Source organism: Myotis nattereri, assembly GCF_964212035.1.
Source record: "Myotis nattereri genome assembly, chromosome: 1".
Lineage (NCBI taxonomy): Eukaryota > Metazoa > Chordata > Mammalia > Chiroptera > Vespertilionidae > Myotis > Myotis nattereri.
This window is the reverse complement of record NC_138075.1, coordinates 66,908,772-66,925,743: the sequence shown is the minus strand read 5'-3', so window position 1 is coordinate 66,925,743 and position 16,972 is coordinate 66,908,772. Positions and strand designations below refer to the sequence as shown.

The window sequence follows — 16,972 nt, the reverse complement described above, 5'->3', positions numbered from 1 at the left end:
AGAGGTGTACTCCAACTCCCTATCACTGCCCTACCTGACTATTGGCAGCAGTGGGCACCCTGGGCCCTAGAGAGCAGGGATTTGAGCAGAGGACAGCCTAGGCCAGTGGTTCTCAACCTTCCTAATGCCTCAACCCTTTAATACAGTTCCTCGTGTTGTGGTGACCCTCAACCATAAAATTATTTTCGTTGCTACTTCATAACTGTAATTTTGCTACTGTTATGAATCGTCATGTAAATATCTGATATGCAGGATGTATTTTCATTGTTACAAATTGAACATAATTAAAGCATAGTGATTCATCACAAAAACAATATGTAATTATATGTGTTTTCCGATGGTCTTAGGCGACCCCTGTGAAAGGGTCGTTCGACCCCCAAAGGGGTCTCGACCCACAGGTTGAGAACCACAGGCCTAGGCCCTTCATCTCCCATCTGGTGCTGTGGAACAGCCAGGTACTGACCACCGTGGAGGGCGGGGTGCAGGGGGAGAGGGGTGCAAGGTTGGCTGGGGATTGGCTTTCCTTGGGTGATCCTGAGTGGCAGCGTCCAGCAGTTCTCCAGGTCTGGGAAGCCACTGACTGACCCCCAGCTCAGATTCTTTGCATAAATGACTTCCTGAGCTGCAACCTGCCTTCTCTATAAAGCTCCCTAGGCCAGGCCAGCCCCAGTGTGGGCTGAGCAGAACCTGGAGATGGAGCTTCTTTGCCATGCAGAGGGGCTTAGCCACTGCAAAGGCACTTTCAGGGCTTTTCAGCCAGTGCTCTGGACCTAAGGGAGAGCCAAGAGCTGCTAGGTACGTGGGTGCAGGGTTCACATCCAGGTCTGCCACTTACTACCTGGGGCTGAGCTAGTTAACTCCTCTAGGACACAGAGTTCCTATATTTAATAATAATTATGCCAGAATCGTGTTAAAGATGAAATGTTCCTTTCCCCACTGGGGGTTCAATAAATACTGTTGTTAGTGATAGCAAAGGCTGCTGGGCTATGGAAGACAGCCTGTGGGCCTCCGGATGGAGGGAGGGAGCTGAAGCCGCAGAACAGCCCCTGCTTGGGGGGGGGGGGGGGGAAGGGGTGCAGAGGAATGATCAGAAACTGGAGCGCTAGGCCCAGAGACTCCTGACAGCCTCCACCTGGGGCGGGGGTAAGGCGGGCAAGAAACTCCTCCTCCAGGTTAAGGTACCGACACGTGGGCGCTCAGACTGGCCTGGGAAACAGTCCGGAGAAGCAGAGCTGCTCTCCAGCCCTCAACACGCACCCGCTTTACGGATGGCAGGTCTTACAACGTCCCTCCCTCAGCCTTCAGCGGCTTGGAAGGCTGCCACCGTGCCACTGCCCCAGCAGGCTCAGAAAACAGGCCCCACCTCCCCCCACCACCACACACACGTAATTAAAACACAAAAACAGGCCCTAGCTGGTTTGGCTCAGTGGGTAGAGCGTTGGCCTGCAGACTGAAGGTCCCCGGTTGGATTCCAGTCAAAGGGCACATTCCCGGATTGCGGGCTTGATCCTCAGTGAGGGGCGTGCGGGAGGCGACCCATGGGTGGTTCTCTCTCATCATTGATGTTTCTGTCTCTCCCCCTCCCGTCCTCTCTGAAATCAATAAAAATATATATTTTACAAAAACAGTACAAAACTGGAAAATAAGTGTAAAGAAGTCCAACAAAGTTCCGATTCTTCCCATAATGACTACGTCAATACCTTCTTCCAAAATACCAGAATTATTTTTTTAAAAAATTTATAAGAGCTTATTTGAGCCAAAACTGATGACAATTGCTGGGAAGCAAGATCTCAAATACTCCAATACCAGATTCTTAAAAAAATAAAACTATGATTCTTTTAGCTGTCGATGGCCCTGCTTTGCTAATCGCATACGGAGGGAGACCGCGTCTTTCGGCCACACACATTCACCTCGCCTGGAATGCACTGGTCTGTCTCCATCGATTTTCCCTGGAGGACTCCTCCTCCAGGAAGCCCTCCCTCCCGCTCGGGTTTGGAAGCCCCTCCCGCGGCTTTCCTCAGCGCGGCAGACCCTGCTGAGTCTCCGCCCCTCGTCCCCACCCCCAGCCGGGAAGCTACTCATATCGCCCAATTCATAGCTCCAGCACCCAGCGCTGCCTGGCACCCGGTTAACGCCCAATAAACGCGGTGGAAGGAACGGCAGTGGGGGAAGCGCCAGCGGACACCCAGCCGCAGCCGCGCCATTGGAGGCAGAGGACCCCACCGCTCCCCTCCTAGTCAGCCCCCCGACCGCAGCGCACCGGGGAATGCGACCCAGCGGCACCGACACCGTCCGCAGTAGAAGCCCCGGCTGTCCGTCCTTTGGGTTCGACCCAAAGCCGCGGTACACGGAACCGCCTGCTACCCGGCTGCTGAACCGCGGCCCCGACGGACCCCGACCAGCCAACCTCCGCCGCCCCGTTGGCCTCGAGGGCCCAACTCCCAGCTGCTGCCGGCCCGTGCGCGCGCTCGCGTCTCCGGGCGGGGAGCCGGCTGGGCGCGTGCCCGCGGCGTCCCGGTGCTGGGAAGAGGGCTCGGCGCTCAGGGGCGCTATGGAGCGTGGCCCGCCCGGTGCTCCGGGGACCGCTCGCTGCGCACTGGGGGGGCGGGGGGGGTGGGGTAGAGGTCACGCTGGCAGGCAGAGACATCGCACATTTAATGAACCCACCCCGCAGTTACAAGGCGGGGAGCATGGGGGTCAGAGGCCTAATACACCCCGGGCCCTAGAGCAGCTGCCTCCGTCCAGACCAGCAGCCACGTCCCTGACCTCAGATGCTCCCTTCACTTGGCCACTGGGAGAGTTTCTGCGAGTTCTGAGGAGCGAGGAGAGAGAACCGCAGGAACACGGGCTCCTGGGAGAGATGGGAAACCTTGTTTCTGAAATATGTCAGGAGAGAAAATGTTCTTGTTGCGCATACACAGGCGTGGTGACACATTTTGTTCGTTGTAGAGGAGAGTGGAGGGTCAGCGAAGGCTGCTAGATCTCTAGCCCTATGAAACTCTAACCTATCCTAGCACCTAATTCCCGAATATTCCCACGAAGTCTCTCAATTATGGGCCCAGAGATGGATGGCTTGGGGAGGAGGAGAAACCCAGAGGCAAAGATGAGGGTCTGGGGGCTGTCGGGTGAAGAGAGCCATTAGCTCCCTCTCCCCAGGAGGAAGACCTCCAATCCTTCCCCACCCCCGTGTCCACTGGGCCCCTCTTTCGTATTCTCCAGCACAGAAGGGCATCCCATTGACCAACGGTGGGGGATTGTTTGCATGAAGCCTCTGAAAGTCCAGGGTCTCACCGACAGTCCCTCGGAAACAGTAAATGCAGCCATTTGGCACCTTGGGGCTTGTTTTCCTGTTGGTTGGGTCCTTTCTGGTTTCCTTCCTCCACAAGTCACTGTAAAATTATACACCACACCTCCCAGGAAGGAGGGAGTCCTCGCAGGAGTTACTCACCCACTCCTGTACTCCTTTCACCCAGTACAGGGCCTGGTTCATAGCAGCTGTTCAATGGAAGTTTGTTTGCTCTGTGAATGGCTGAATGAATCACAGGTCCCGTCACAGAATATGGGAATCTTGGACTTAGAAAGTCCCTTGGAGGATACCAAGCCCCACAGAGCATGTCTGGGAGTTGCTGACTAGAATGAGACCCTGTATCACTTGGTCTAGAGAAACTTTTCTTGCCACCCCTTCTGCCCACTCCCAGCGCGCGCGCACACACACAGGCATTATAAAGGCTTCGCTCTCTCTAGAGAGGCCTCCAGATCTCCTCAAAGCAACAGACCGCCCATTCAGGAACACTGCCCAGGTCAAAGGCTGTGCTTCATCCTTTCTCCTGCCTATTGATCTTAGGAAGCAAAAACTGGCACTGTGCCTGGCAAAGGATGGTGAGCAGTGACCTTGCTTCTGCCACTGGGGCCACTGTGCTGCCCTCGGTAGGGTAGATGAGGGGCAGTGCTAAGTCAGGTCGGCTGGGGAATAACACCAAGATCCCAGGAACCCCTCACCTCCCAGACCCCATTTCCAGGCTTTCCCACCTTTTGTGCCCTGGCTGTCACCCCCTGGGAGAGTGTAGCCGTCAGACCTGATAAATTCTGAAGGCCGTGGAGACACAGGAAAACTCAGGCACACCAAGTGCAGGCTTCCTGGGAGAGAAGGATCCTGAATGAGATGCCACAAGAAGGAAGGCCAGCTCTTCCCTCAGACACGCTTTCCTTCTTGGTAAGGCAGAGGGACTCTCGTGACCTGTCTCAGATCAGCCACCTGATGACCATTAAAACCTTGAAACATTCTTCTATGCCTCTATTTCCCCATTTTTTTAAAAAAAATTTTTTTTTGCAGCACAGAGGCCATTCCTCCATCTACATAGTAATCTGATTTTCTCTACATCCCTCTACTCACATTCATTTACTCATGACCTCAAGGACTGGGGAAACTGAGGCACAAAGGACAAGATTCCAGGATTTGAAAGGTCATTCTTGGCTCAACTAAGAAGACATGAGAGCCCTAACCGGTTTGGCTCAGTGGATAGAGCGTCAGCCTGAGGACTGAAAGATCCTGGGTTCGATTCCGGTCGGGGGCATGTGCCTTGGTTGCGGGCACATCCCTAGTGCAGGAGGCAGCTGATTGATGTTTCTCTCTCATCGATGTTTCCAGCTCTCTATCCCTCTCCATTCCATTCTGAAAAATCAATAAAAATATATTTAAAAAAATAAAAGAAGACATGAGAGCCCCTTGACCTTGTCTACAACTATATTGGGCCCCACAGGCCCTGCCCTGATATATGCCCTTACGCTTTCTGCCTGTGGTTAGGTAGAAGCAGACTCTTCTTTCATTGGATAAAATGAACAGGCCACCAGAAACAATGAAAGATACTGAACACAGCACAGGAATAGAAGTCAGGGGACCTAGTTGAAATTTCACCATCTAGCTGTGTGACCTTGTATAAGTACCTTAACCCTTTTGTGACTTCTATATTTCGAGGCTAGGATACATCTAAAGGTCCTTTCCACTCTAAAAGTCTATGAAATTAGCTCTCATTTCAAACCCATTCCCCGGTTTGCCCTTGCCTTTCCAGGGAGGGACACTTGGGCAGGTATGGGCAAAGAGCTCTTCTTTGGTTACAGACCCTTGGGCAAGTACCTGATACCAGACGAAAAGAAATCACCCCTGATTTTTCTCTCGGCAGCCAGGACAGAGACCCAGTTCCCACCCTGCTTGTTCCTCTACCTGCTCCTCTGGCTGGTACCCCCTGGAGAGTGTAGCCTTCAGATCTGACTGCCCAGACTCTGGCAGGCACCGTGCCTGTCTTTCCCATTCTGACAGGTCCTTGCTGACTCTCCCTGTGCTGGGCTTGTCCCCAGCCCCCCTCTGAGGGCAGTACCTTTCCAGCTCCCACCACAGACCAGGGCAGCTCCGAAGGAGGGAGAGAAGTGAGTGCAGGACACGGGGGTGTTTCTGGGGCTTGAAGCCCTATCGTATACCCCTCACCCAGACACCCAGGCTCCTCCAGACTTCTGTGCCTCAGAGGAGGCCGCCATGTGATTTCCCAGGTTCTCCACAGAGGACTCGGTGTTCAAACTCCTGCATTTTCTTCTTTCTCTCACTCATTTCCTCAGTTCCCCCTCCCCCTTCCCCTCCCACTCCTTCATCAATTTCCCCAAGATCTTTCTTCTTTGCTGAAGGTCCCCGTTCTTCCCCTGAGCCCTCCTGTTCTCTCCTCCGGGGCCACCCTGGGGTCCTGGCTGACTGATAAGGACAGGAACACCCCTCCTCCGCTGGGCCATCAGCATGAGAGGCAGTCCTTCTGGGACACTCTCCCCTCGCAGCCCCCAACAATCCCTCCGCACCAGGCACCTGACAAGGGATCCTCACTTGAGGCCTTTGGGGGAAGACGGCAAATGCTGTGAAACACTGAATTCTACTCAAAGCAGCCTTGCAGTTCAACGGACCACTAACATGTGAAGTGGCCCAAGACCCACCACAAAGATGTCACCGATGGGCACATTGCAGTGCATGGGACACTTCTCCACTATCAGCGGTCTTCCCAGTTTCACAGCCCCTGCTCGGTGAGTCGGTGAGGTTTTCCTAATCACATTCAGAGCGAGGTGAACCTGTGATGGGCTCTTCCTGCCACCCACACTAAAACTATTCCACTTTATTTTATTCTTACAGCAATCCGGGGGGTGGACAACCACCTTGAGGAGGAGAAGCAGCAGTTCAAGGAGAGGAAATGACTTGCTTACAGCCACACAGCAGACTCCAAGCCGCAGACTCCAAAAGGAAAGGGGAAGGGGGGCTCGGCCCCCCTCAGCCAGCCGCCAGGTGTGCAGCCCCGGACTCCGCCGGGCACGTGGAGAGCCAGGCCCCGCCCCGGGCCCTGTTCCCCGCCGGCCGGGAGTCTGAGGGAAGAAGTCTCGGCTGTTCCTGGGACCACGTCCCCACGTGGGCGCACGCCCTGGGGCGAGGCTTCTTTGCAAAGCCAATGGCCTTGAACTCTGTGCTGGAGGGGCACTGGGCGGAGGGAACCCCGGAGACCGGGGCGGATGGAACGCGGAAAGGAGGCCGCGGGACCGGGTGGGAGGGGGAGAGAAGGGCTAGCTCCTCCCTGCGGGCCAGGGACCTGGGAGCCGCCGGGAGGAATCCTCCCCAGCGCGAAGCCGGGGAAGGCAGGAGCCCCTGGAGGTGCAGCGGCCCCGCCCGTCTCCTCCCGGATGCGCAGAGAGACGCCGCGAGGGCCAGGCCCTGATTTTTTGTCCACGACGCCTGGGCTTCCCAGACACCAGGAGCCGCGACAGGGAGGCTTCTCCGCCGGTCAAGGGCCCTCGGAGGCCCGCGCTTTCTCTGAAAGTGAAAGGAGTGGGCGGGGGGCGCGGCCGAGGCGGGGCCCGGGCGGGCGGGCGGGCGGGCGGCGCAGGCTCCGCCTCGGGGCAGTCTCCCGCCCGGGGCGCCGAGCGTCTCCAGTCCCCGCCGCGTCGCGGGCTGGTGGGCTCCGCTGCGGATCTTGTGCAGGGAAATGACCCTGCCCGGGGGCCCGACGGGCATGGCCAGGCCGGGAGGCGGGGGGCACTGCAGCCCCGGGCTGGAGCGGGCCCCGCGCCGGAGTGTCGGGGAGCTGCGCCTGCTCTTCGAGGCGCGCTGCGCCGCGGTCGCCGCCGCCGCCGCCGCCGGGGAGCCCCGGGCCCGCGGGGCCAAGCGGAGAGGGGGACAAGTCCCCAACGGGCTTCCGCGAGCCCCCCCGGCCCCAGTGATCCCGCAGCTGACCGTGACCGCCGAGGAGCCAGACGTCCCCCCGGCCAGCCCCGGGCCGCCCGAGCCGGAGGGCGGCTGGCTCCCGGCCGTGGGCTCCTCGCACCTGCAGCAGCCGCGCCGCCTCTCCACCTCGTCGCTCTCCTCCACCGGCTCCTCGTCCATGCCGGAGGACTCGGAGGACGACCTGCTGAGCGACAGCGAGAGCCGGAGCCGCGGCAACGTGCAGCTGGAAGCGGGCGAGGACGTGGGTCAGGTACGGGCCGCGGGGGCGGGGCCGGGGGCCGTGCGCGGGGGACCCAGCTCCGCGCTCTCCGGGGTCCGACTCCCGCCCCAAGGTCCCTCCGCCCGGGGCCGGGTTCTCACTGCCCCGGGGGCTTAGGGGCCGGAGGGAGGCCTCCGCGGACCTCTCGCCTTGGCAATTTTCACCCCGTTTCCGCGGGAGGTTCGCGGGCCGGGCCCTGGGGCGTCTAAGAAGGCGAGTGAGGAGGAGTCTGCGACCGGCCACGGGGACCGGGTGGGGTGGGGGCGGGGGATCGTGACCGGCCGGCTGCGAGGTGGGACCTGGGAGGTCGGAGGGGGTGGCTCGCCCCGCGAACTCTCGGGGAGAGAGGGGCGCACGAGTCACTCCATCTCGCCGCCCCCTCGCCCGCGCCGCGGCCCCACCCCCGCCGTTGCCACGGTTTCCCTCTCCTGAGTGGGAGTGGAGCGGCGCTACAGGCTCAGCTCGGGAGCCGCCGCCGTCTGCTCCCGGCGCCCGCACAAGGCGTGGACGCGGGGAAGGAGGAGCGCAGGGCCGGGAGCTCTGGCAGGCAGCGGAACGCCGCCCTCCCCGTTCGCTGCTACTAATTATGGCCGCGGAAGGGTAAACTGAGGCCGAAAGGGCGTGATCAGCCTGCTAGTCGCCGCCTCTAGTGTCAGAGGCCTGGTCTGACCCTCGAATAATCAGAATAATCCAGGCCGGGGTGCGGCGCAGTCATTCCCGGTGCCTGCCCCTTAGGGGTGTGCCGCGGCCCAGGAGAGCCGTCCTGTGCCCCTTGTTTAAACGAAGACCAAATACTTTAAATAACTCCTGGCCAGGGCTAAGGAGTTGCTCTAGATCCACGTTATGCAAGTGTCCCTGGAGCCGAGGGAGAGGCGAAGGGCGCCCCGCGGGCCCCGGTGGCTCCTGGCCTTCCCCGAAGGGCGGCGTGAGCCGCGGGCGCGGCGGGGAGAGCGCTGGGGCGCGGCCGGCCTGCGGAACCCAAGCCCCGCCGCGTGCGGATGGGAAGAGGCGGGGAGACACTTGAACGACCTGCAGCGGATCCGTGACTCAGTTACCCCCGGAGACCGGCATTACCCAGAGGGCGGCATGGTTTGTGACACAAAAGAAAAAAGAGAAAAAGTCTCATAGAACAGGACACACCCGCTGCCGGGTAGGTGCGGGGAGCCCCGCTCCTCCCCGGGCGTAAGGGTGCCCTGGCCCAGGGTGGCTCCTAGGGCAGCCCTGGCCCAGGCAGGGAGGCGGTGCCGCCTGGGGTTTCCCAGGAGGTGGATGTGGGGCCGCGAGAGATCTGCTGCCTCCCTGCCTCCTGGGAAATACGGAGCGTAGTTCGGGGCCGCGGCGCCCCCGCTCCATCTCTGACAGCTGAGAGGCGGGCCCAGGAGGAGGGGCCCAGGAGGGCAGCCCCGGTTCTCTAACGTCCGTGGGCGGAGGAGGGCCTGCGACCCAAGCCGGGAGCGCCGTCGGCAGGAGCCAGCACTCCGGGAGCAGCCGCAGCTGTGCCCCGGTGTCTCCGGCCGGCCCCCCCCACGCTGAGCTGGAGCAGATGGCCTCTCCAAGGCCCTTCCAGCCCCAAGGCTGCGTCTCTCGGGCCTTCCCAACCCCCCGCCCGCCGGGGCCTCCCCGAAGGCAAACAGCCACGGCGGCGGCAGATAAGCCAGGAACTGTTGACAGAGGCCTCCTGCGTCCGCGTGGAAGGGCCCGGCGCGGACTTTGCCTCGCGGCCGGTCGGGAGCGGCACCGCGCGCCCGCCAGGCCGCCTTGAGGGCTTCCCCAGGCAGGAAGCAGAGCCCGGGAGCTGGCTGGCCTTCGGGATGCACCTGGGAGAAGGGCGCTGTGGCAGCGCCGAGGAGCTCCCGGGCGCCAGCCCCGGGCACTCAGGCCTGGGCCGATAGCCGGAGTAGCCAGAGCAGGAGGCCTGCGAAGACTCCACCTTGCCTCTGCCTGGCACAGCGTCCTTCCCCTTCTCCTCCTAGGAGCCCCCAACAGCCTTCCAAGAGCCTGGAGCCTTGCTCCCCGCTGGGTAGTTGGGGCTGGACAGCCCTTCCTCCCTCCCTCCCCGGGCCTTTCCTCTTGTGGAGGGAAAAGTCATGGGCAGGGAAACCTACACAGGCGAGGGAAGGGGGGGAGGGTGGTGGTTAGGGGCCGTCCCCAAGGACAGCTGGCATGGGTGTCTGTATTCTTAGGCCTTCCCTGCCTCTTAAGACAATCGTGGGGTGTTGCTCTAGCAGAAGAGAGGATGTTTCCTCCTGTTCACTTGTTTCTCTTCTCTCAGTGCTCCAGGATGGGTAAGGAGACCTGGATGCCATCCTGTCCTGGACTCAGAACTCCCACACTTCACTTTTCACTAATTATAGAGCAGAATTTAGGTTAACTGACTTCCTTTTTATAAAGTAAATGCCCTGGGGAAGGTGAAGTCGTGGGTCACGTATACCTTCGTGCAAATGATTTTATAAATTTAAACTGATTGCCTTCACCACCACCACCATTACCACCACCACAGGGAGTGCTCGTTTGATAGGGCAGTGGCAACATGGGGAGGAGGTTGGGCTGGTAGAGAGCTGCCGCCAATGACTGAAGGGCTGGAGGCAGGAAGTGTGGGGATGAGTACCAAAGGCAAAGGGTCCGTTCTGGCAGCAGGTACACTGAGTACCTGATGTGATATAGAAGCAGGAGTCCTCCCGGCTTCCAAATAGAGCTTAGATAAAGGCCCGTTAGAGGCTTGTGTCTAGCAAAGCCCTGCCCAGAGAGAGATGCTCCTAGTCCAGCCCCAGGAGTGAGGAATTGTCAGAGGGGCCTCCTGTGACTTCGTTAAAGACACACGGGTCAGCTCTCATGGGCTTTTTGCCCCAAGATGAGTTGGTTTCCCAGTCTTCTGTGGGGAGTAGGCTGGGCCAGAGGATGGTGCTTTGACCCTCTTTTCAGGTAGATTTCACTTTGTAACATAATAAACCTGTTTTCTGAGATACATACAATAAAAGCCTAACCTGCTCAAAAATATCTCCCCTGCTGTTGTTCATGTGCCCAAATCATCACCCACCCACCAAAGGATGTTTCACATGCATCTTTTAAAAAATATATATTTTTATTGATTTCAGAGAGGAGGGGAAAGGGAGAGATAGAAACATCAATGATGAGAGAGAACCATTGATTGGCTGCCTCCTGCACGCCCCCTACTGGGGCTCAAGCCCATAAACTGGCATGTGCCCTGACTGGGAGTCAAACCTGTGACCTCCTGGTTCATATGTTGACGTTCAACCACTAAGCCATGCCAACAGGGCAGGATATGTTTTTATTGAGTTTTTTGAGAGAGAGAGAGAGAGAGAGAGAGAGAGAGAGAGAGAGAGAGAGAGAGAGAGAGAAACATGGATGTGAGAAAGAAACACTGACAGGCTGCCTCCTGTATGTACCCTGACTGGGGATCAAACTCACAACCTTTTGGTGTATGGGATGACGCTACAACCAACTGAACCACCTGGCCAGGGTGGACATGTGCATCTTTATATGCATTATGTCCTGGGGGAGGTACCAGGTAGCTCCTTAAGATGGAAAATGGCAGTGAGTTCCATGACACTTGTATCAACTCCTTCCATGTTTGAACATATCCATTAGTGGCAGGGGAGCTAAATCCTGTCATACCACCTCAGGAGGTGGCTGGGAGGGCTCAGATGACATAATAGGTATTAAAGCCCTTTGTAACCTGCATGGCTAGAACCAGCCTTTTTGTCTTTGCTGCTCTCAGCTGACATGATCCTCTCAAAATTGTGGCGGTAAGGGTAGATGATGCCCCAATTTTACATCATCTTGGGAGCAAGTTGATGCTGTGTCATCACATATCAATCAAGTGGCAGTAGTCCTGGACTGCAGGTGCTAAATCCTCTTCTACCAGGTCTACCTCTGTCTCTCTTCAGCCCCACTCACTGCTCCCACATGATCCCAGAAGAAAGAATAATGCAGTTCTCCCATCTCATTCGACCCGAGGCTGATTCCCTCTTCTACTGGGGCGGCTACAGAAATAGTTGTACCTTCTGGTTAACTCCATTCTGGTCCCACTGCCCCCCACAGTCTGCCAGTAGGCCCCTAAAGCTGCCTCAGTCCCACAATTAACCTCATTCCTTTGGATGAAGGCAAAGGTATCCTGCCAACAGAGAGGGGTCTCCAGGCAGAGCTCAGTGTTTCCCCAAAACACACCACTTTGTGGCTGCAAATTGCTTCACCTAGTACACAGCTCTTCCTAGTGTGGAGGTCCCATTTTCCCCAAAAGAAATCGGGGTGGTAGCATAAACTTTGGAACCAGCTGGGTCAGTTGGAACATAGGGAGGGGGTTGGGCTGGTAGATAGCTTGAACCAGGGGCTGGGCGGCTGGAGGCAGGATGTGAGGGTATGCTAACTCTTTGAGCCTCGATTTCTTCCTATAAAATAGCAATAATGCCACCACCGCATGCACCTGCTGTCCCCGTGCATCACTATCAGGATTCTCAAACTGAGGGTGGGAGAAGAAGGCATAGGGTGGTGCCGCTGAATACACACGGCACATACATCTTCCCGGAATTTTATTTGAAGAGTTGGAGGTGGGAGAGTTTATAATAAAACTTGGATTGTTATGCAGCATAATGCAAGCCTTGTAGGTATTTAAAGAGTGAATAAGGAGTTTTGAAAGAGCTGTCGTGCTTCTAGTGGGTTGCTCCTGGCTACACCCCTGGTTCCCCGGGGATTGAACACGTGATCACACCCCGGTGTGCCATGTAGGGACTGCAGTAGGAAAGCAGTAGCAATGCTGTCTTGTGGAGGCTGAGAAGTGCCTGGCATACAGTAGGCGGTCAGTACATGGTGGCTTGTGTTATGGCAGCAGCTATGTCTTCCCAGAGGAAACGGGCTCACACAGATGAAGTTCTCGCTTGGACTCACTCAGCTAGAACATGACAGAGCCAGGACTGGAACCAACTCCTGACTCCCCATCCAGTGCTCTGTCACTAACCCCATCTCCTCCACATGGGAAAGGGCCTAATGGTGAGCAGCCTTCCCCTACTTAGACCACTACCCCAGTTCTCCCTCTCTCTCTGAGAACTCCCTCTAGTCAGGGCGGCTGGATTCCTGGGTTCCAGCCCTGTGGGGGCACACATGTGTAACTCCTCTAAAAGCAGGCATCCCTGGGAGGAGGCAGCAGACATGCAGTTTGGATGAGCAAACCTGTGCGCTACAAACCCGTTGACATAGGAATGATGGGTTTTGGTGGAAAGAGGAAAGGTGCAGAGTATGAGACGCTCTCAGGATTGGGTGGAGGCCAGAGCAGTGGTCATGAGGCAGGAGGCTCATCAAAGCCCACATTTCCCTCTCAGTTTCATCGAAGATAACAGACCCTCAGCTCTGTATTGCATTTCCAAAGCTCAGGTTCCTAGGTCCAGATTAGGACCAAAGGTGCCCTGGGTCTTGCTAACTGGTGAGGAGCGATATGGCATCCAGGGATAGCAGATGATTTGGGGAAACCTCAAGCCATTATTTCTTCAGACCCAGCCAGGCTGGCCTCCTGCCCTGGGCCTTTGTCAAGATTTGTTTCTGTGACTGTCTCCCTAAATGGGAGGAACCTATGGTCCCAAAGTGAATGAATCAACAATCCATATTTGGGGCATGCTCTCTCCTTCCCCCTCCGCTTTCCCCACAGGCAGCGTGTGTCTCCTAAACTCTAAGGACCCATGAGGCTCGCAACTAGGGGAGCAATGGGCAGCAGCATCTCCCCAGGGACTAATGCCCTGAACCTGTCCCCAAGGCGCCCTTCTCTCTGACTCTCAAGTGAGCTGATAGCAGCCCCATCTCGGCTCACTTTTTCGCCATAACATTTCTAGTGAACCAAGGCAGCCTCTTGCCTGTTGCTCCTTCTATCTATCCTAGGCCCTTCCTTGTTTCACTGTCCCCAGCTTTCATAAACATATTCTCAAAATAAGTTTAAAAAGCAATCCAGTCCAGCTCAGCGTTTGAGCATCAACCTATGAACCAGGTCACATGCCTGGATTGCTGGCTTCATCCCCAGTAGGGGGCGCGCAGGAGGCAGCGGATCAATGATTTTCCTCATTAATGTTTCCATCTTTCCCTTCTCTGAAATCAATAAAAATATATTTTAAAAAACAATCCATATTTGTCCAGCTTCTACTTCATGCCAAGAAATGAGGTCAGGGGAGCCCTGGCTGGTTTGGCTCAGTGGATAGAGCGTCGGCCTGTGGACTCAAGGGTTGCAGGTTCGATTCCGGTCAAGGGCATGTGCCTTGGTTGCGGGCACATTCCCAGTGGGGAGTGTGCAGGAGGCGGCTGATCGATGTTTCTCTCTCATCAATGTTTCTAACTCTCTATCCCTCTCCCTTCCTCTCTGTAAAAAAATCAATATAATATATTTAAAAAGGAAAAAAAAAAAGAAAAGAAATGAGGGCAGGGGAGAAAGAGCCTGTCACTTTCAAGCCTCACTTACTACTCATAACACAGTGAGAGCAGCCATTTCCCCATTTTACAGATGAAGAAGCTGATGCTCGAAGGCTTGTTTCTCAGGCCCCCAAATATCCTGAGACATTGGTAGAAATGCAAGTTTTTGGTCCTACCCCAAACTTAGAATTTCCCTGTGGTAAACCCAAGAACTTGCATTTTTAAACAAGGGCGGTCATCAGTTGATTCTCACGCTCACAAAAACCTACGACAGGGAAGTTTAATAACCTGCCCAAAAGTTCAGCTTTTGAGCGGCAGAACTGTAGTTCAGACCTGAACCTTCTGACGCGAAGTCCAGGGCTCTTTTCAGCACATTTGAGAAGCTGGATACCTGTCACCACCCTGTGTGTCTCAATGTCCACCACGCAGGCGCACAATAAAGTTTCCTGAGTGAACAAATGAATGAATCAGGGGACCCTAGCTGCTTGCGGTGGGGCGGGCTGGCCCAGCCCCCGTCCTGAGGAGGGAGGGCTGATGCGTGGAGGAGATGCTGGACCTGCGGGCTCCGACCGTGTTGCTTTCAGAAAAGCCACTGGCAGAAGATCCGGACCATGGTGAACATGCCCGTCATCAGCCCTTTCAAGAAGCGCTACGCCTGGGTGCAGCTGGCCGGGCACACGGGTGAGCATGGGCAGGCGTGGGTGGGGAGGGTGCGTACCGGGTGGGGAGGCAGCATTAACTGGCGCCCGTCTGCAGGGAGCTTCAAGGCGGCGGGCACCAGCGGGCTGATCCTGAAGCGCAGCTCGGAGTCGGAGCGGTACTGCCTGGCGCGGCTGATGGCCGACGCGCTGCGCGGCTGCGTGCCCGCCTTCCATGGCGTGGTGGAGCGCGACGGCGAGAGCTACCTGCAGTTGCAGGACCTGCTCGACGGCTTCGATGGGCCCTGCGTACTTGACTGCAAGATGGGCATCAGGTACGAGAGCTCTGCCGGGCCGGGCGGGGGCCCCGCGGGGGCGCGGGGGCGCGGGGGCGCGGGGGCGCGGGGGCGCGGGGGCGCGGGGGCGCGGGGGCGCGGGGGCGCGGGGGCGCGGGGGCGCGGGGGCGCGGGGGCGCGGGGGCGCGGGGGCGCGGGGGCGCGGGGGCGCGGGGGCGCGGGGCGGTGCTCGACGGGTCCTGGGGTGAGTTCGCTCAAGCCCCGCCGCTGCCTCCGCCTCCGTAGGACTTACCTGGAAGAGGAGCTGACCAAAGCCCGCGAACGACCCAAGCTGCGGAAGGACATGTACAAGAAGATGCTGGCCGTGGACCCCGAGGCGCCCACGGAGGAGGAGCACGCGCAGCGCGCCGTCACCAAGCCCCGCTACATGCAGTGGCGGGAAGGCATCAGCTCCAGCACCACGCTCGGCTTCCGCATCGAGGGCATCAAGGTGGGCCGGCTCGCTTTGCTTTGCACAGCCCCGCCGCTCCTGCACCCCAGCGCACACCCACTCCGCGGTGTCAAACCTCCCAGGGCCCTCCACCCCCACCCCCCTGAATACGCACCCGTCGGCGGCCGTCTCGCTGACTCCGGCTTCCAGCATCCAGGGAGATACCGCTGCTCTAATGATCCTCCCCCCCTGGCGGGTACGGCCCCTGACGCTTCCTGTCCCACCCCCTTAATTAAGAAAGCGGACGGATCCTGCAGCACAGACTTCAAGACCACGCGGAGCCGGGAGCAGGTGATCCGAGTCTTCCAGGAGTTCGTGCAAGGGGATGCGGAAGTGCTGGTGAGCGCCGCGTCCTGGCACCCGCGCTGTCGGGGCGCCTGAAACCGAGGGACGCCCCCAGGTCACCCTGTCTAGTGCCCTCGCCTATGTGACCCCTGTCGTCGCTTTTTCTCACGCTGTGTTGTAATTTTTACGTTTCTTCCCTTCTGTCCTGCGCGCCACGGGCGGGCCTGTTTTTCCTCCACGGTATTTACCAAGCAGAGCATGAGTCGTGACCCCTAATGTTAGCAGAAGCTCGGTCAGTGTTAATGTGCCCTCCTCTCCCACCCTACCCTGTCCAGCGGAGGTATTTGAACCGCCTGCTGCAGATCCGGGACACCTTGGAGGTCTCTGAGTTCTTTAGGAGGCATGAGGTAAGGGGGGAGGGCCAGGTTCCTGGTCTGTGGTCTGTGAGGGCTCCCCAGAAGGGCCGTGGTCTGACCTTGTGGGTTTTGGCAGGTTATCGGCAGCTCCCTGCTTTTCGTACACGATCATAGCCATCGCGCGGGTGTGTGGCTCATCGACTTCGGCAAGACCACGCCCCTCCCTGACGGCCAGACCCTGGACCATCGGAGGCCCTGGGAGGAGGGCAACCGCGAGGACGGCTATTTGCTGGGGCTGGACAATCTCATTAGCATCCTGGCCAGCCTGGCCGAGAGATGAGGCTAGGGACTAGGCCCCTGTCCCCCGCACAGACCCGCTGGTCTCACAAATGGACCTGCAGCTTTGTCCCCGCTGTGCATGCTGGGAAGAGACAAACCCAGAGGTTGGGTGGTTCATAGGGTCCTGTAGGGCCAAGTGCCAACCACTGTGGGACGCACTGCACGCACCAAGGCTGTTCCCCATACAAACCCAAGCGGTCCCAGAGCCCATGACACTAAGTTAGGGGGTGGGGGGTACACTGTGACAATGGACTTCTTCCTGAGTCCAGCTATTCTGAGGCGGCTCTGCATTTCTCCAGAGAGGTGAGATAACGAATTTTATTTCAAAGGCACTAGATCTATTGATCTATCCTTCCCACACTACAATGGACTCCCCTCCCCAATAAAACTCAAAGACACCAGCTTTGGTGACTCAGACTTCATCTCCTCCCTCCTCTGGTCCCCTCTTTCTCAGTTCCCAGGCATCTCTAAGGTCCATTCAGATCACTGGAGGATATGAGAAGAGTTCTTTTTTAAAAAGAAAATTTATTGATTGATTTGAGAGAGGGTGAGGAGGAGGAGGAGGAGGGGAGAGAGAGAGAGAGAGAGAGAGAGAGAGAGAGAGAGAGAGAGAGAGATTGAGATTGATTTGTTGTTCCACCCATCCATTCATTGG

The 16,972-nt window shown here is 57.6% G+C and overlaps 1 protein-coding gene across 1 annotated transcript; it reads left to right on the top strand.

The window, feature by feature from the left end:
- The first annotated feature begins 6,932 nt into the window (after positions 1 to 6,932).
- On the top strand, positions 6,933 to 16,738 carry ITPKA (inositol-trisphosphate 3-kinase A). Its single transcript, XM_081099734.1, has 7 exons — positions 6,933 to 7,496; positions 14,498 to 14,594; positions 14,670 to 14,886; positions 15,133 to 15,337; positions 15,575 to 15,676; positions 15,958 to 16,029; positions 16,115 to 16,738. The coding sequence occupies exons 1-7, from the start codon at positions 7,008 to 7,010 to the stop codon at positions 16,316 to 16,318; spliced, it is 1,386 nt and encodes a 461-aa protein (XP_080955860.1). The 5' UTR covers positions 6,933 to 7,007; the 3' UTR covers positions 16,319 to 16,738.
- The last annotated feature ends 234 nt before the right edge of the window (positions 16,739 to 16,972 follow it).